Below are 20336 nucleotides of genomic sequence, written 5' to 3' on the forward strand. Positions count from 1 at the left end.
AAAAATCTGGATGCCCCGCTCCTTCTAAAGGGCCCCCATACGACCATCCATCCACTCCCACGTGAGACTCAGACAACAGGAGTGTCCACAGGTAAAGTAATGTTGCTGGAGTGCTTTTGTTTTAGTTCCCACGTTGTTTTCTCCCCCTCCCCCAAGTTCCACAACACAAGCTCTACAACTGCCAAAACCACACCTGAATGATGATTTTTAGCAGGTGAGAGCAGACACATGGGGAGTTGAAGCTTGGTGTGGTGGTGGTGAACGTAAGAATTGAAAGCTGAAGCAACTTAAACCACTCAAACCACCTCTGTTGCCTTTAGCCTTCTGACACAAACTGTTTCTCTGCATGTGTTCATGCCTTTTGCACGGTGAGACAAATGGGGGAGGAGGGGGCTGTCACGTTGCCTTCCTTCAGGAGCAGTGCCAGCGCTCCCAGAGGCTGGGCAGTGCAGGGCTGGGGAAATGGTGGTCAAGCTCTTGCAGAAAGGCTGGCATGAGATGTTCCTTGGAGGAACTGTATCCGGAGCGATGAAGTCTTTGCGGGATGGACCTCCTTGGGTCTCCTCAGGGCAGGGGTGTATGGATTCATTGCTGTACTTGCTGGCAATCCTCAGCCCTTTGGCTCTGACTGGCAGGTTGCACTTATGGGGCTGCACAAATGCTGAGGCACAGGATCGGCTTTCTTCCTGTGGTTAAGGGCTTCATGCACGCTTCTCAGGATCAGAGCACAACGTGAACAACCTTGCAAAGTAAACACATCCACCTAGAATTTTTATTTTCCTAAATCACTCCTTTAGCTAATGTTTCAAAGGTGTATATACGCAATGCATCTGGTACAAACCAAATACTTTCAGTCTGCTGGATCCCAGAGTCAATATTTGCCCAAAGTATTACAAAGACGATTGTGAAGTTCTGACTAAAGGGAAGAGTGCCGTGCTTGAAGGCTCGTCTTGAACCAGCGCGTGGGCAAAGGGATCCAGAGCTCAGTGGAGGGGTGTCTCTTGTGCCACTGCCCCCTTGTGCTGCTGCTAGTGGCAGTTTCAGGTCACCCCCTCAGTGCCTTGCGGACAGGGGTGACTCATCATTGCTGCTGCTGGCAGGTGGGTGCTGCTCCTGCACCTTCTTCTCATCTGCTAGGTGTCCCCTGGAAATGGGATGTGGCAGGCATGTGCAGCAGTGGTGGGTAAATCACTGCGTGCGACCGTCTTGCTTGTGCTCCTGTTCCAGATTTTTGCACCAAACTGTTTATTGTGTGTGACTTGTGGTTCCTGGTGCTATTGCAGCTTTCGTGTAGGCTTCCTGCTGACACGCTTGCTGTGCTTGAAGTTGGGTTGTGGAGGCCAGCCTAATTCATGGCTAAATCAGTCCTAGAAATCGTATTAGAGTCTGACTTGTCTTCTGGTTGATAGAGGATTGCTTGAGTCAACAAAGGTCAAACCTCAAATTTCTTTTTTGGTATTTATGCAGTTCTGCAGATAGATGAACTCCCATTGCCTCAAGAGTGTTTGGGAGCTGTTTTGCTCACAACAGACTTCTCTTACTCTAACTGAAATCAAACAGCGAGAGCCTGACTGTAGGATGACCTATATCTGATCTGTCATACTTAGGGTAAACCTGAGAAGTCTGTGCTCTAAACTGAATTGAACCTATCTGGAGCTCCATAGCCTGGTCCCTGATATGTGGGCTGCATCCAACTGCTGGAGCAGGCACTTCACTCATGCTGGTGTAGTGCGCCTGTGGGCAGAACTCAGCAGAGATCAGACTACTGGGGGAAAAACGGTTGTTTCCTGGTCACTGCTGACTATCAGGTCAGTGAGCGTTGCTCTTATCTACACTACTTCTGCTGCAATTCTGCATGGCTCAGCACATTCTGGGCTCGTGCTGAGGGCAGTATCTGGTTTTCACTCTGCTCTGCTTCCAGGCTGGGAACTAACATAGTGCTTGGAGCTACTTGTAAGCCCAGCTGGAGAAAGAACTAGAACCTCGCATCTGACCACTGGGTTGTGGTCAGCCCCAAGTTTGTTGTGTTGAAGTGTGCAGGCTGGCGTACCCCATGCTGTCACAAAACAGTCCTCAGGGTTAACCTCTTCACAGAAACCGAACTCTGTGGAGCAGGGAGACTGCTGTGACAGAAGCCCACAAGCAGTGGGATCACACCATGCCTCAGCTCTGTGCTGCAGGTTGGTCCAGTTAGCACATGCACGTGGCAAAGTTTGACTCATCCTCTCCTCCTTTGTGGCAGGTGTTTCCTTTGAACAACTTATTTGGATCTCTTTGTTTCATTAAAAAGCGGAGTTGTTCTGTGCAGTTGGTTTTTTTTTTTTTCTTGTGGGCGACCTAGCAGTCATTGCAGTCTCAGAAAAGTTATTCCTTGTGGTTGCTGTATGTTATGACTGTAGGAAACACCGCATGTTTAGAAGTTGCCTAGCAATTTGTGTTATGGTCCCTGTCTCGTTCGCCTGTAACTGTCAGTGCCTGAATTTTTAGGTGGCTGTTTGCCTGGGTTGCAGTCACTGCAGTTCAGCAGTCTGTGAGCGAGGTTCTGGGGAAGTGATGCTCTAGCTCTGTGCCCTGCTCTCTGTGAGGCTGTAGTTCCCTCTCGTGGCACTCCGGGTGGGATGGACTCCCATGGTCCTCTGCATGCTCCCACTTGCAGGGTCTCTGCAGAATTGCTTTGCTCCAAAGGGGAAAAGCAGTCGATGGACCTAATTCCTTCTAAGCAGCTGTTCTGTGCTCGGTGCTCCGTTACTTCACCTCACAGTGTGCCACAGGGAAAGTGGGACTGGTACGTGGGGGGAATAGGTCCATGGGGCTGGGATGTGGGTGTGGGATTTTCTCTTAGTGACCCTGCCTGTTACCTCTACCTGCTGGATGAAGAGCCTGCACAGGCCAAGGGTCTCCTGCTATGTTGCTCCAGGAAATGGAGATCAAGGCTGTAGCAAAGAACTTGGGTTTAGTATCAGGGTACCCTGCACTTCAGAAATCAAATGTGCAGCAGCAGTAATTAGGCATCTGTAGAGCTGAGTGTTTCTAGAAGTAAGCATCTCTGAAGTGATTCCTAAATCTAGACTGAGAAGTGCAGCCATGACTTATGCTGTTATGGACAAGGTGCTTTGCCCTGGCTTAATCTGTTTCATTCTTAGAGGCACGCTTTGCATAAACTAACACAGAAGTCATACCAGTTAAACAGAAAAATAAATCCTAATGCACAAAATGACCATTCTTTATACAGGACATCATCACAACCTTACATATTGATAGAAAAATCATTGTTTGTCCATTAGAAGTGTGAGGATGTTTCCTTATGCCTGTGCTCACAGTTGCACTACGTGTGGTTTCAGAAAGCCTAATGTAACAGTCAGATTAAGTGCTTTCTTGCCTATGGCAATTTTACTGGAAATCCTGGTAATGAAGACCTCAGAATAAGCATTTGTGTCAAAAAAGCATGTTTTCAGTGCTCCCACCCTGGAAAGCACTGAAATAAGGTTCTATATTTCTCTTGTATTATTGATTATTTATTGTAGCTCTTGCCAGAGGATAGAGGACTGAGCTATTCTGTCTCAAAATGTCAAACCCTAACCTTTGCACAAACTTTCAGAAGTGCAGCAAGCTATGTGAAAATGGGCCACTGTGATTGAATAACGTTAATGTGGAAATAGCTGACTCCCACGCAACACTGGATTTCATCATCTGCAACATTGCTTGGGGCTGTAACGGTTTCACAGAACTGTGATGCTTGTGCTGATTTCCTGATGATTTTTCTATCATAATTGTGGCTGTGCTTTAACATCTGTACAGAGACAAGTAGTATGTATCATTGAGACGTAGATGCAGATGCTGAAAACATATTAATGCTTTCATGCTGGACATTAAGTGGAACTGTTTATCCTGGATGACTCCATACCCCTGTATCACTGCTTTCAGAGGCAGACTCTCATCGTACTGCATGTGCTTGCTATCTTTTCTCCTATGTGAGTTCCTTTGCATCTGGCTGTACAAGCATTTTGTTACTGTGTGATCTAGCATACAAACCCACCCTTCTTGTCACCTCACTGCTCTGCATGCTCTGATGTGATGTTCTTTGCCAGCTCCACTGTCAGATTCCTAGCACCTTCTTCTTCCTCTCCTGACCCCCTCCTGAGCAAGTATTGGTCAGGGCTCTGAGCTGGCACATTTAGCAAGATCTGCTGCTCTGCTGTGCCCGTGCTGTCTGTATTGCGCTTTACCTGCCTGTGGTGCAGTTCATTGAGTGGAAAATGCTTCTTGCTGACTGATGGTCAGAATTTAAATTTAAATTAAAAATCAAATTAAAAACAACCCCGAACAACCCACCTACTGAGAAGCATTTTTCACCAAGAACTAATGCTTAGAGTCTTTGTCAGCCCCATTTACTAAAGGATTCCACTTTGAGATGCCTCAGCAAGCTGGTTCTCTATGCATTTGGTTTGTGCCTTTCTTATTTTTCCCCCTAATAGAAGGGTTTATTGTCTGGTGGAATTAACTCTAGCTTTGTAGTCTTACTGGGAGATGGATAATCAGGGTTACTTCATTGGAAAAACCTGTTCTCAAAACATGTCTTTTCCCAGTCCTCATGCATCTCCTTCTTTACTGGATTCCCAAACCACCCCAGAACCAGGGTTGGACCACCTGGCTTAGGCTTCCTTTGGCTATCTGTCTCTCATATCCTCTATCATCTTTTTCTATGGGAAACATACTGAAATTCACCGATGCTTTCAAACTTGCTCATGTTTTGCAAGACACTTAAAAACTAACATAAGTTGGTCTAGTCCATTCACAGTGACAGGAAAGGATATCATCATCCTGGTTCCTTACTCATATAGAGTAGCTCACCGGACCACAGTGGTGGTTAGCTTCTCTTCAAGGTCAGGCTAAAGCCCTGGGGCTGACCTGTTGGGTTGACTGAGCATCACTGAGCAGAGGATCTCCGTCCTCACTGCACTCCCATCCCGTGCTGTGCAGAGCCCAGCTGTCTGTTCCTGCTGCATCTGTAGGCTCGTCTTTCTTCTTCGATGGGCAGGAAACTTATAAATAGACAAAAAGGCCCAGATTTGTCGAAGGCCTCAGCTTTCACAATTGAGGCCAGAGCAAATAACCCATTTTTCATCTCTTTTTACTTTAATGTACCTGGCCTCAACATACTTAACCATGTTGAAAATCAAGTCCAAAGGTTGCGGCGAGTGTATCTACAAACATGAGCCATATCTGGTGGTGAATACTTATAAAGACTTGACACAATTCAGCTGTAAAACTTCTATTTGGTGTGGAGTGAAGCTTATAACATCAGCGACAAGACAAAGTCACAGAGAAGTGTTCAATGAAGTTTCCTTTTCTTTCTGCTCTGGATTAGCCAAAAGTGTAAGGGAAGTATGAGAGCATATGTCACCAAGAAAAGCAACTTGAGATGTGTGTTGAGGTGCGTGGAAAGGGATTTTCCTTTGCAAATGGTGGGATGCCTGCTATCGATTTCGGTGAAAGCTGCCTCAGTCCCCTGATGTGCACGGGCACCGGGAGCTCGGAGTCTATTTCGGGCACTGTGTCTGACAGTCCACGTGCCTGGGTGAGTCACGCCAGCAGCCTTTCACTTTCCTTTTCTGTGAAAAGGGGTTACCTGAATCTGGAAAATGCCTTGACATCGATGATGAAACTGCCAATTGGTGATCCATTTGAATGAGTCCTCACATGGTAAAGAGCTCGCCTCAGCACGCAGAAACATGCCATAAGAGGACAATTTACTCAGTCCAAAAAGATTAGCAACAGAAAATAAGCATGATCCTGCAGTTTGATTCATCTCCAGTGATCAGTTTGTAATCTTGTTCAAAGTCAATTCTGAAACTAGGCAATTTTTTACAGCAATTGGTTAAAAGTAGGAACGCTTCTTTGAGCAGTAACTTCTTCCTTGAGGTTGCTTTATGAAAGATAATGGCTTTTGATAGGTAGTGGCTGCTGAGATAAGAGGATGTTCTTTGGGGAGCCCTATGGAGGAATGAAATTCTGAACAGAGGTGTTGCTGCTTCTCATTGTGTTAGTCTTAAAAATAAGTACTGTATTTCTGTTAAATAAAAAAAGACATAACCTAGTCTACAACAAACATTTGAGTGTTTTTTTTCTGTCCAATTTGGTTAGAGAAGTGAAAATGTAAATTTTTTGAAAAAAAATACGGTGAAATGTGCCACCATGAATGGAAACCAGTTGATCATAGTGAAATTTAACTCAAAATGAAAAGTCACTTTAAAATTGATTTTTTTTTCCCTTTTTTCATATGTTTAGAAATGTTGAACTGAAACATTCTGTCAACCTGAACGCTTTTTTTGAGTTGAGAAATTAATCAAAACCAACCTTTTCCTGCTGAGGTTTCATTTTCAACCAAGTAGGCCTCTTCTAATTAAAGAAGTCGCATACAAATTATTAATCACCTTTGCACTGCTTTAGCTTTTGGGTGATTCAAATCTGTTTTAGAAACAAGCTTCATGCAAGTCTATAGGTGCTGCTGTAAGAATCATTCTGAGTGCCCTGTGTGTCTGGTGGCAGTCTTATGTCCCTGGGGAAGTGTCCTGACGCGTGGCAGCCACCTCCCTGTGTCGGAACCACAGGTGCGATGGGCGCGCGGCTCACAGCCCGCATACAAGGAGTGCGGGCAGAGCTGGGCGCTTCTCCCCCTGCACTGTCAATGAGAGCCCTGTCACAGGTTCCCTGCAGACTCTCAGTGTGTGGACAGAGGTTTGGAGGCAGCGGGGCTGAGCCTGCTGGCAAGGTTGGAGGGCTGAGAGTGTGAGCTGCATGAGCAGCGGGTGGGCCTGAGAACAGGCAGGAGGCTGGGCACAGGCTGGTGGCAACGGAGAGCGGGTTAGGAGAGGGAGTGGGGAGGGCGCAGGGATGGGGAGAACAGGAAAGAGTTGGGAGATGTAGGAAGAGATGAAGCAACGTGGGGTGGTTATAACTCTGAAAGCTGTGACGCTTAGTTGTGATTTTTTTAGTAAAAAGGCTTACAGTAGCCTGATGAAGTATCATCTGTGAAATACTGGAATCAGAACTTCTGAAGACCCGTGGCTCTTGGAAATTGCATTTTGCTAGTTTTCGGGCTGTAAGACAGGATGCTCCTGGGCCAACCTGCAGGGAACTTCCTTCCTCCTGTTTGCAGAGGAAGCAGGGATGTGAAGATCTGTATCTGTGCTGTGCCCCTGACACTGCCACTCCTTGGTGCTGATGGCTTTATCAGCCTGGCTTCAGGCGTTGTCTCCTGTGTGTTCAAGGTTATCAGACAGAGATGAACTAGGAAAAAAAATCCAGCTTTTGACTAAGACCCTTAAAATATAAATGATGTAACCCAGAATCCAGCATTACTCTTACTTTACAGATCTTTATAGATCAGCATTCATGTACTGAAACTGGAGAGCAGGGTTTTACCTTTGAATCACCAGATTAAGAAAAGGATGTTTCTTTCAGTGAAACCTGCACAACAGATCATCGTACGGTTGCATGCTGTCAGAGGGCCTTCAAGGCAGCTTGGACATAGCTACATGGTTTTACGTTTTGACCTTTTTTAATGCTGTGACAATTTCCGAACTGTAGAGATGAGGTTGACAGCATGTTGCAGTGTGTTTGACATCAGGTAAGAAACCAGCGAGCTGATCTTACGTATTTTTTCAGCATGGAGATGACTCCTGCTGCCTGTACCTGTCCTTTTGCAACGCCGCGAGTCCTTTTGGGTATCTGACAGCACGACTGCCCAGCTGGGCGGTAAATGCTCAGCCCCTTCGCTGGAATGGAAAGTTGGGCTGTGTTCGGCAGCACAGGAGGCCCCTCAGTCCCACAGCAAGGCCCCAGCTTTTCTCATAGAGAAAGAAAACTACTCCTAACAAGAAAAGGCAAAGTGCTGCTCAAATTCATCTCTTCTTTCAGAAAGCAGCCTCTGCTTATACAGCGAGTGTAAAAACATGAAATAATCGCGTTCTTAAGAAACAGGCCTGCATCAAGTTGAAAATGTTTCAGATTCATCTTTGGAAACAATTTGTGTGATTTCTTCTGTTTTTTTTCAAGCGTGATTCTGTTTTTCTCCAGCACTGCTTGCTGCTTGGGGTGTGTGGTTTGACACTCCGCGCGTCAGTTTAGCTGTTTGAGATTGTGCGCTTTTTGAAGGGGGCACATCTGTGGTTATAGAAGAAAAACAAGAACATCAGATGTTCGGGGCACAAAAAGCAGAGCTTGGGAGGATCTTAGAAATGAACAGTGACAAGGGATGACTTGTATTTGACCCAGAGCTGGTGAGGGCTGATACAGTATTTGTAAAATTACTTATTTTTCCAGTTTTCAAATGCCCTGTGGAAAATTACTGTAATATGAAAGAAACAGTTTAACTACATTTGCGGTTGTGACATTTTATAATAAGCCAAGGATCTTAAGTAGCAAAAATACACACTTTGCTTTTTTCTTTCTTTTTTATTTAGTGACAGGGCACAGTTCACAAAAAAGAATGTGTTCAAAAAAGCTTCTAAGTGATGGTCTCCTCAAAAAAGTGAGAGATCGTGATCCCTAACGAGGGATACAATTGCCAGGACGACTCTCGCTTGTGTCAGTGGGAGCTTTGTTGTCAATGAGCAGCACAGTCACTGCCCTTTGGAGAACAAAAGGGAGTGCTGCGACTGCAGCTGCATCCCCTGTAGTTCTCCGTCAGACTGTGTGGGTCCTGCAGGGGAGCCTGGAGTAGCTGGGACAGATGAACACTAGAGCAGTGTATATGGCTGTTCAGCCGAGAGGAACCAGGTTTGGTGTGCGGAGGCTGAGGCAGAGGTCTGTGTAAAAGTGAACTGCGCGGAAAGCTTCCTAAAAATCAACAGCCAGCGGGGTCTACAATGTTGTTTATCTTTGTTAAAATGCTATGTTTATTCTAGCTTACCCGACTGTGTATTTATCAAAAGACCTTAATTTAATATTTTCAGACTCAGTTTTTAATTTTTCTTTCTTTGATGTGAATTCACTCTCTCTTTTGTGTCTATGCAAGTATATGCACTAAGCCGATATGACAACTACTGCTGTATCAGGTATTTCTAATTAATCACAGGGTAGTTCCTGCTTCTAGACCAGGTCAGCAACTTGAAACAGCGTCCTATACAAGAAGGGCAGGTATTCTGAAGTTACCTTTTAACACAGAATTCCTAAACAATGTTTTAAAATGACCTTGCTGCATCAGTACCAGTCACAGATCTGTCACCATTTGTTCTATTCATTAAGTTAACAGATTGGAAATGTCTGCAGCAGGCTTTCTCCAGCCTGTGGCTCACGCAGTACTGAAAAGTTTACGGAAAATCCTGCTCAGTGGCAAAGTCTGATTAGGAAACGTTATCTTTTTTTTTTTTTTTTTTTTGCATAATATATGAGATACACATGCCTAACATATGGTTGCTATAAAATACCTTAGATGAGTCAGATCTTAGCTGGCAGATGTAAGCAGGGTTGTTCTGGCTTCTTAGATAATACTACCACTTGCAATCTCTTTTTTTTGTTGTTACTTAACTACTTTGCTGTTAAATTATATTCACCTGATTTGTGGACACTCTCATCTGAGTACAACAAAAAGGCAAGGATTTATGATGTAAATCCTGTTGTGTTTGTAACTGATTAAACCTTCATCCAAGTTGTTCAGACTTGCTGTAGTGATAGTTAATTCTTACCAAACTGCAGCGCTGCTCAGGGAGCTGCTGCTGTCCTGCTCTGTGCTCAGTTCAGTTACATATTCCAGAAGTTTAAGAGGCTAAAAAGCGCCAGAAATTGCATTGATTTGATGTGGTTTGCAGCGATGCAGGATGTTCCAGGCAGTAGTCCCACAGGCTTTGTTGTTTGATCTTTGTATGCAGCTCTCGCAGATAATCACAGCTTGCAAAATGTAGTGAGAAGCAGTGGTGGGCAGCCAAAGTGTTGCAGGGCCATGGCTCCTGCGATACTGACTGGCGAGCCTTCCTCAGTGCAGGACTTAAGGGTGTGCATTCCGCGGTGGCCAGGTCAGGGAGAAGCCTGGTTCACACATCTGGGAACCAGTGGTGCCATAGCAGGAGGTCTTGCTCCTGGCACTGCTGGTAATGCTGCCCCAAACCTGTCACTGTACCTAGGAGATTGTTTGGAAGTCTCTCTCAATACTGTCCATTTCCCAGGGTATGAGCAGTTTTAAAAGGCTTGTTAGACACCTTTCTTCTTGCTAATTTTTGTTCTTTTCGGTTAGTCTTGTCTGCTTTTTGAGAACTCTAGTTAGCTTTCTTTCTAGTTTTATAGGTGCTGGCAACCCAGGGGGAATGACTAACATTAGTCACGCACATACAGAGCACTCACTGAGGCGATGTGTGCTTTCACTTGCTTTTTCAAACCAGAGTGCTTAAATGACAGCTACCTAAAGACAGAAGTTTCCAGCTCTCCCCACTCCCTCCCTAAATCCTGTTCAGCACAACTGCACCATTCCCCGGCAGCACCTTCCAGGCTGCTCATCTCCTAAAGCCATCCGAAGTATGTGCAGATGTGTGGTTCTAAGAGAAAAGTCACAGAAAGAGAGACCACAGGAGGAAAAGTCTCTAGCAATATTACTCTTTGCTAATGGAAGGCACACCTACTTCCTCTGACTCTAACCAGAGGAGGACCGTCAGGTGGTAGAGATGCAGCTGAGAAACAGAGAACTTTACAATACCTAGCCCTACCTTACATACCATCTGCCACTTACGGAAACTTAAGACTGGCCAAACAGAGGCTGGTTCTGTGCTTTCAATATTTAATGCTTGTTGGAAATGACAGTTCACTGTAACCTGTTTGCTCCAGCGAGATCAAGCTAAGTGCCACCCACAGCACTGGCTGTTTGTACCCCAGTACTGAAATAAGCATGCAGCATGGAAAGCTTCAAGACGGGCTGTGGAACTGGGCTGTTACCTCCTGGATGTACTTTCAACACAATGGCACTATTTTTTTTTCAAAAGACTGTCATTCACTTCAGTTCTTTTGGTTTTAACTCTTACGGAGTAAGAAAAAAAAACGTGAAATGGTAGCCATCAGAATAACAGAACAGGATTGGGAATCCTTGCTTTGTAGCGGCAGGCCTTTCACTACTACATAAGCGACTCCAGGGAGAGTCTACTGCGGTCAAGGCTCTTTCCTGACTTAAATTTGCTTTCTTCCTGCCACCAGGAAAAAGGGAGAGGCATTAACCACCTTCTTTGTACAGTGCAGGAAGGTATGATTTAGAGAACCTAAATTAAAAGCATCATTTCTCTCTGAAGCAGAGACAGGCAGGTAGCTACGGCTGGATGCCTAAATTTAGCAGGTGTGAATACCACTTTCCACTTCTTTCTTCCTTTTGCTTCACCCTGATATGTGTCTGGTCTTTTCTCTCCAGCAGTTAAGGGTCAGCTAAGACTTTTTGTCTAGTTGAGCTGCTCATCCCCTCTAACATTTTGTGGAGTCCAGATTCCTTCAGCCCAAGGAGAAATGGGTAGGATGTGCAGATTCAAAACTAAGATACATACGACCATTACTTTCTCCCCCATCAAACCACAACAGATGCATCACTCTACTCACTGAGACTAAAGTGTGAAAATACAGGTGATATCTGGTGTTGTGTGGATGTAGCCTTTGAGGCCCCAGATGTCTCATGCATGTACTGTGCCCTTTGTTGCTCCCTGCACCACTCTTTTAAAGACTGGGTAGATAGAACTTTCCAGTCCAGGGTTTAGATAGCAGCACAGCTGTCAGCTACATTGCTTTAGATTTACTAAAGCGCTTTTTTTGTTTTGATAGTCTCCAGTGAAATAAATCAAGATGTCTTCTGCTTAATTCAGAATTTTGGATTGTCTTATCTGAGCACGCGACTTGCAAACTCCGAGATGCAACATACTCTCTTTGAATACCTGGTAACTTGTGACCTGCCTGCTTCCCTGAAATAGTGACTAGCAGAACAACTACACTGATTCTGCTTCTTCCCTGCAGAAACAATGGAAAAATCAGCAAGCTTGGTCAGTGGGCACAAAGCGCTGAACAGTAGCAGTGAAGGGATCTGTGCTAGGAGATACAGTAGTACAGAGTGCAGCATTTACACTGATGGTATTTACAAGGCTGTGGCAGGAGATTGCCGTTACAATAGACACAGCAGCTTTTCCTCCATCCTCTCTGGCCAATGGAGAGACTGTTGAGTAACTATGAGCAACCACTGACTTTCTCTGTACTAACCCCATTCTCTGAAGTTACTTCATTACATCTATAAAAAAACAAAACAAAAAACAACTTGGTAAGAAATCCAGCACCACACAAGAACATTTTACACTTGCTGCAACAGCACTGAAGGAGGCTTTGCGTCAAAGTTTAAGATGAAGTGTGCTTCTGTTCTTTACTATAACCACTCTATGTGTCTAAAACATAAAAAATCATAGAAGTTGACCCCTCCCAAGTATTAAAATGAAAAAAAAACCACATCATTACTGTATTTGCTCTGCTGCAGGTCCCTTGCCAGACAGGCTTGGAGGATTTACATAGTCACTGTAATGAACTACTAGGGCTTCATGATCCTTACGATCTAACTGTGATGATATTACTAAGCTTATGCCTATTTTGTAGTTCAGTTTGGTAATAGAGGTTTATGTGCCAGATACACTAAGCCCAGGATTTGCGAGGTACCTATGCTCCTGTAGTTTACAAGCAAGCCACTAAAATTTAGTGTATCTGAGATGAGGCTGAAGCCCACCACTCTCTGATGAGTGTCCCCTGTTCTTACCTGTTCAACAAATGGGAAGGAAAAGCAATAAGCACAGCAGCAAGGCCACAAAGAAACCACCTAGATAAAAACATAATCATAATGAGAAGGAGAAAAGTGAGCCGAAAAAGTTAGATCTGTGAAATGACAGACAGCTGTAGCAGAAGCTAGCTTTAAGCTCATAAATAAGGTCTAGATTTGAATGTTTCTAAGTAGTTAAGCTATTATAAAACATGATGATAAGAAGACTGCAAAAATGAACTTAACTTTTGGTGTTTGAGTTGTGCTCCTTGTAGAACTGGTTAAGGCTGGTTGTACAAAAGATCCTTTTGAGATGCCTGCAGCCTTTCCACTACTGCAAAGCAGTGGCTATATGTGCGCTTTCTGTGTTTATTTACACGTGTTTTACTCAAGTCTAAGGGTGATGAGGTCATTAAATGTAGGTAAGGAATATCACTTCAGGGCATTTTCAACTTATTGTAGAAGTCTTCTGGGCTGAGTAAGAACGTCACAGAAGGAGAAAGGTTATTCTGTTCTCTCAGCACAAGAAAAGAAAGAGTGAGCTTGCTGCCAAGGAGGAGATGCAAAAATCCTGGTAGCATAGTTTCTGAGCTGCAATGGAAGACAGTAAAAGCACCTACAGCAAATGTTAACAAAGAAGTCTTTGGACCTATGACCTATTCACTCTTACTACAAGGTAATATTTTCAACACAGTAAGTGCTGAAGACCAAGCCTAAAAATAGCAAAGAAAATTACACCACTAAACTGACAGGAAATGTAAAAACTTTTCAAATAAGAGACAGAGAACCCACTAAAACAGTTATATTCCCAGTTTGATGTACATTTAATACCAAATAGCAGCATTGTCATGAGGTAATTGTAATCTTTATGCACCAAGTTAAGCATCCATGGAACAGAACAATGGCTTGCTCAGAATCTGCAGGGAAGCAATTCCTAGGAAAATAGAAATAGAAAACAGAAATATATTTAACTTTTTAAATCAGAACGAGATAAATATATAATCAAATTTTCCTCGGTGTATCTTGCCTACTAATCTTCTGTAAGCTTATCTTTTGATAAGGTCTTTTTCTTTCTTTGCATATGTACCCAGTAAAAAGTTTTCCATCACGGTACGAAAAAAGAAATGCATCTTCCATGTAAATTACATCATGCATTCTTATGAATTTGAGACCAGACACTCTCTGATGGGGTACTTTTTTCCTATTGCACACTTAGAAAAATGCATAGCTTTAAGTGCATTAAAAGTTTTCCTTATTCTAAATCACTGCTTTTACAAGCTAGATTTGACATAACCTCCCATTAGAAGTTGGGAAAACTCAAACATCACCTAAATAAACTGCTGCACAGTGGATCTTCCCCAGGCATGAGCTTCTGTGTGTCAGGGGAAATCAACATAAATATGCTGATTGTCATGAAGGAACTAGCAGGCAATAATCTAAATACAGAGTTTTCTTTAGGTAACTAATTACAGAAACAAGACAGAGGAATAAACTCTGTTTTTTAAATGGAATTGCTGTGCAGCAGTTCTGCCACGTCCTGCTTCAGTGCTGGTATTTGCTGCAGACTAAGCACCAGCAGATACAACTTTATTTTCAAGTTTCTCAAAAGGAAGTGTCCGATGAACTGAGAACTATGCAACATACCAACTTATGGCACTACTAAGATTTACTACTGGATTAGTTTTAAATTGCATTTTGCAATTATTTAGTAATAGGAGCGAGTTTAAACGTACTCATTCTAAACAACACAGCTACTTAAAATGAAATTACTACAGAAAGCAAAAAAATTCTTAAAGTCTATTTTAAAATTGAAATCGGTTACAATGAGAATGTTTAAAAATAAGTTGTACATAATGTTCAAAGACAAACCCCCCTTTTCCTTAGAAGCAGCAAGACAAACAGGCTATAGATCAGGTATTTTTGTGTACCATCTTCATCGCTCTTAAAGAATACTGCTCCATGCACTGAGTCAAATGGAAAAACGTCAGCGGCAGTGTTTCTAACTCCCCGGGCCAATTTTTTTTTCTCCAATTTGTGCAGGCAAATTTTGGTTGAAAAATGAACTAAGACCAAACCAAAAATCTGGATTCCTTTCTATTGCTTTAAAATAGAAAGTCTTCAGACCATCTGCATTGTAACTAGTTTCCACGCATACCTTCAACAACTGTCATTACAGAGTCAGCTTCTGCAAAGGACTTCACGATTCTTATTCTAAGAAATAAACGAGAAAACAAAAGTGCAACAAGTACAATGACTATTTAATTTTATTTTTCCTTAAAAAAGAGACATTCCAACAACTGAAGGTGTTTTTTTGTCCATGCCGCTCTTTCAGGTAGTGGGAGATGTTAAGATGATCACCTTGTTCTGTGGGGAACAAAGGCCTGAAATGAGTAATTGTTAATACACAAATTTCTTAATTAAATATTATAATGCTAGACTGGTTAAATCAGTTGAGTATGATCAGTATACTAAGATATTTACTCTTCTTTATTTCTGCCTACCTAGAATGCAAAATGCCGTCTCAGCTTTATTGCTTTTAGTTTAATTTTATATCACCCAGACTAGACATGACACGCAAAAAAACCCTCTGTTGAGACAGTCACTATAATCACTCAGATGATTATTTTTAAAATAAATCCTAATAGAACTTGAGAAAAATTCCTCCCAAAACTGCAATAAACAAACCTTACGTTCTCAAAAGATTAAGGTGATAAGCAGCCAGCATTTACTGTAAATGACAAAATCATGACACTCATTTCCATACAACATATATTCCTTTACTTTAAAATGTACTTTACACACTTTCTACTCTGGTTGATTCAACCGATAGTTGTTATGCATACCTACAAAGTGTTGGAAATAAAAATTGTTAACTGGTTTAGTTTTATGAAATGCAGAATAGCTTAAAATTGACTGACCATTCAGGTGGGCTATCCGCTCTAAATATTCTTGTTAAACTTTCCAGATCTTCATTTTTGAAATGGAGTTCTTCTAGTAATGTGGTCAGGAACTGCGTGTACATTGGGCTTCTCTGAGTATTTTTAAAAACTGGAATAATTTGTGACAATCTGGCAAAAAAAAAATCAACAACAAACACTGTTTATATTTGATACAGAAAAGGGACCTTTCAACATCAGCTATAAAGAAGCAGGTCTTGTGAGTTCAGACAATTATAGTGAAGAAAAGAAGTTTGTAATGTCCCTCTTGATTCATTACAGTACAGTGTATGACTGTATACATTATACGCAGTTTGACCTGTACTGAAATACAAAAATTTATTAAGATGTAGTGAAACAGAAACAAAAAATTAAAGAAAATGGGCTAGCAGTTTGTATGCCTTTAATAAATGGTATGCTAATGTTACTTAATTTAGAAAAAAATCAGAATAAAATGCTAAATTACTTGTAAAAAAGAAAAAATATCAATGTAAAATTTCTTAACTAAAAGCTCTTAAACATTCATCTTGTAAAATGTGTATAGTTCCTTGTATGAATAAAATGTGAAAGAGCTGTGAAATTCATCTTAAAGTATCCAAGAAGAACGTTCTTACTACAAATTCTTAGCAGGGCTCCTGGACAGAAGCAGTAGTTAACTGCCATCACGCTGTCAGACTTCGTGAAGACATACAGTTGGGTCCATGTAATTGGAGGACTGCCCCCTGCAGTACGTCACAAAATGCGTAGCATGCCACAATAGCGAACTCATTTTGCTTTAAGGAAGATTTCTCCAACTATATAGAAGCCTCCTACAGAGGCACTCTGGATTATTATTAATTTTACTTGATGCACTCAGGCACACAAAACATCAATTAAATTCTCAAACTGAGGGCCATTGTGATTGTAATCAGAATGATTCCTCTGCTTTGACAGTCTGTACCCTAGAGCACCATAAGTTATAATTTTTACACACTGAAGTGCTATAAAATTAGGCTTTAAAAAAGACAGCAAAAACTAGACGCTATTAGAAAGGAACGATCCCTTGGCAAAGAGAACACAGCTGATTTAAGCTTGAGAAGTTTTTATATGAGATACTAAAATTCAGTTTTACAACTGATGCTATAGCAAAGTATAGCATCATATTCAAGCTATTTTTTATTTTGGTAATGCAGTTAAGTGCTTAAAGTCTCCAAGTGCCTAGAGTTGTCAAGTGAATGCTTCAGAAAAATAAACAGAATCAAAGGAAGTAAAATTGTATTTCTGAATTTAGCTAGTAGAGTTCAGCTTTAAATTTCAAGCAGTATTTGGACTTTCTACATTTGCTAGCTAGCAACATTTTACAGAAATTCATCCATTAGGGCCTGATTTCCTGAACTGTTAAGTAGGATGGAGTCCATCCCGTTCCCACTGATTTTAATATTTACAATGAATGGAAGCTGAAAGTAGTTGCCAACTAGGAAAATAAAGCACTTTCATTTGAATAGATGATAGAAAGAAATGGTGCGTTACTGCATGAGAGAACATTAAGAGAGAGTTATTCGTCACGTGAAATAGTGGAAACTGCAAGGCATGCATTGCTGTACATTGCATTTAGTTCCAGAACCAACAGTAACAGCAATAAAAGGCAACAGTTTTTAAAGATCTAAAACTAGACGTGTATAGCGGTGCTAAAATGCGTTTCTCAGTCTGGAAGGAGCTACCATCGTCCAGGTCATCTACACACAAAATACCTGTGAAAGAAATTAGTGCAATGTTGACCTGTCAGTTTTCATTTGTACTTAACATTTGACTCTAAAGCCCTTTTTTCTTTTCACAATGCTAATACAAAATATTGCAAAGACATTAACAGTTCAGTGTACTTCCTAAACATAGATACTAAAAACTCTTAAGGAACAAAGTCAAGTAATAAAAACTTATACTGAATGTTAAGGAACTTCAGCACTGAATGTTACTTGGCAAGAACTCACATCCCGGCAACAGTTGCTTGGTATCAGTTCTTGTATTTAGATAAATAGTGCTACAGAGAAATAGACACTGTAGGGAATATTTCAAAATGTTTGAGAATCGATGTACTCTGGAGATGCTGCTCAAAGTAGCCTAATGCTCATTAAAAACTTCACAGCCCAGAGAGCCTGCAAACGTGTAACAACTGAGATCAGTCTCCCTGCAGTCATTCGTATGAAGACCACCTTCCCTGGAGAAAAGCTGCATATAAATGACTCTTAGTTTAAGCTAAAACAGTGCTAGAACACAAGCAAAGGATCTTACAAGGCACAGTAAATACAGTTCCCCAACACAGAAATAAGTTTTCAAAATTTCTTCATTAATAAATAGATTTTTTTACAAGTTAAATTATTTTCCATTTCTTTGGGGATTCTGTTTCAGTATGCCCATTTAATTAAATACTTTAACTACCCAGCACTGACATATATTAAGATTTTAGAGGATGCTCAAAGTCACAATGTGGTGTGGAATTAAACCGACACATAAACCCTGCTATGTAAACCCTTGCACAACAGTGAAGTGTCTGCAGTTAGACTTGTGATTTTTGGACTGAAGCCACTCGGTTTTGTTCTGTATTTCATGACAGACAGGACGGAGCTGTCTCTTTCCTGGTGGGAAGTACAATAGTAAGTGTTTAATCTGGTAGAACAGTGCCTCCAACCAGGGCTGAAAAGCTGGAGGCTGACTTTTGCATCATGATGCTTTATCAGAAGGGAAACAGAGGAAGTGCTGATAGAAGATCAGTGACAATTTCAGAGTGTTGGTCTGGAGATGAGGATAGTGGGAGAAAGATCAGGAGATGCATTATTACTACTCTTCAAGTTATTCTTAACAGGATTTAGTAGATTATATATGAAAAGAGATTAGTGGCATAAACAGTCATGACTTCCTAAATACTGGTGCCAGGAGGCTGCAAAATATTCTCTGCAGAGTTGTAAATTTACATGTGTTTTAACTGAATTTTCTTTCTTCTACCCTGTGCTTAAGAGAGTAATAAAAATACTATTAAGAGAAAAGCAAAAAGATTGTGCAGTTTTAAGTAACAGAGTAAAACATTTATGCTATGCAGCTCACATGCTATACAGTATCTCTCTCTATGTAAATTTTTGCAACTGCAGTTTGTGAAATTACATAGTTTCATAAATTACAAATATTTCTTACTGTCATGCCCTGTTTAAGACACTGTATTTACGGAGTAGCTGTTTTAGCCCATGGTAAGAAAGAAAAAGCTATTCTTATTCTCAGAGCAATGGCCAGGCCTTAAACACTGTGGAACAAACTTATAAATGAAAATAGCTGTGGATTGTTTTTTTCTTACCAGACCTTTGTTTGAAAAGTCATTAAGCTACTAATTATCTGATAAGTGGGAGACAAAATCAAAAAGTAGTTTCAGAGACGCATGCGTAAGTTTCTGGTAATTATTAAAAAATTGCACCTAGATGGAACATTTATGAATATATGTACAAACCCTTTAATCCTGGAGATCCTTAGGCATTTAAATGATGTTTTAACCTGTCATTTGAAAAATGCTTGTTCTCAGGTACTTTTCTACTTTTATAATGGCTTTTATAATGTTTGAACAGAAGACACTTTTGTCTGCAAGAGGAGCAAGCACAAGTTGCCTGTTTGCGCTGACTAATAGATTTGATGGTCTTAGTAACACTGGTCCCACCTCTATTAAATGTACTGCACAACAGAGCATCAAGGGTTGTGCTCTCATCCTTGCATGAAATGCTAACTGAATCAAACCATAGTTTCATGCAAATAAACCAGGACAGTCTTTGGGATCTATATCTTGACAGCTACAGTGACTCTATCTCTGAAGAAACTATCACGACCAATTTAATGATACACAAGATTTCAATTTAAAGATCATGGAATTGACTTGAAACTCTGAAGCACCTTCAGAAAAATCAAACTATAAATAGGAACTAAGATTTGAATCACAGTAATAGCATTTGGTTACTACAACAACAAAACAAAAAATATAAACTCTGCTATTTGGTTAGCTCTTTTGCATATTGCAACATTAATGCCGAACAAACTTTTGTGAAAAACTCAAAAAAAAAAAAACTAATTAAGTGATGAAAAAAACCCCATCACCTACAGAAACATATGTAACATTGTCCAACGTTACACACCCGAGCTTCAAAAGGTTGCCCTCAGCACACTGTTAATAGGAAACTTTCACGCTCACTTGATGGAAAAGTTGTAAAGTATATATCAGACTTCATGAAACAGTGTCGTTTCCTGCACACCCACTTACACCATATGGTAAACAGGTCTTTGTAAAGTTTAAAAAGTGTTAAGAATGACAAACTATATCTGACTGATAAAATTTGTATTCGCTCACTATTCCACATATGCTACATGTTCAAAAAATAAAAATAAAAATGTGAAGACCAGGGCATTACTATCAAGCTATTAAATGACATCTGGCTACTGAAAAAATGTTTACGTAGTTCAGTGCTTCAACTCAAGATTCAAGCTTTCTATGAATTAGTCTCCTTACAAAAAGGAGCAGGCGCATCCTGCCTTTCTACAGAATACTCTGCGAAATCAGGTATAAACATTTTACCAGTTAAAGACATTGTGAATAATTCTTAAAAAAACCATCACAACATAGAAGTTCTTTT

The 20336-nt window shown here is 41.2% G+C and overlaps 1 protein-coding gene across 2 annotated transcripts in view; it reads right to left on the reverse strand.

Moving 5' to 3' along the window:
• RPAP2 (RNA polymerase II associated protein 2) overlaps positions 15002-20336 on the reverse strand; it is a 36280-nt gene continuing 30945 nt past the window's right edge. Inside the window, exons 12-13 of one of the 2 annotated variants that reach the window (XM_021404441.1) lie at positions 15679-15828; positions 15002-15124 (exon numbers count right to left, since the gene is read on the reverse strand). In XM_021404441.1, coding sequence (XP_021260116.1) covers position 15124; positions 15679-15828 — 151 coding nt within the window. In that variant the 3' untranslated portion in view covers positions 15002-15123. Of the gene's footprint in view, positions 15125-15678; positions 15829-20336 lie in introns of those variants that run through there. The other variant, XM_021404442.1, reaches the window with a different exon arrangement.

Source organism: Numida meleagris, chromosome 7 (assembly GCF_002078875.1).
Source record: "Numida meleagris isolate 19003 breed g44 Domestic line chromosome 7, NumMel1.0, whole genome shotgun sequence".
In the NCBI taxonomy this organism is placed as follows: Eukaryota; Metazoa; Chordata; class Aves; order Galliformes; family Numididae; genus Numida; species Numida meleagris.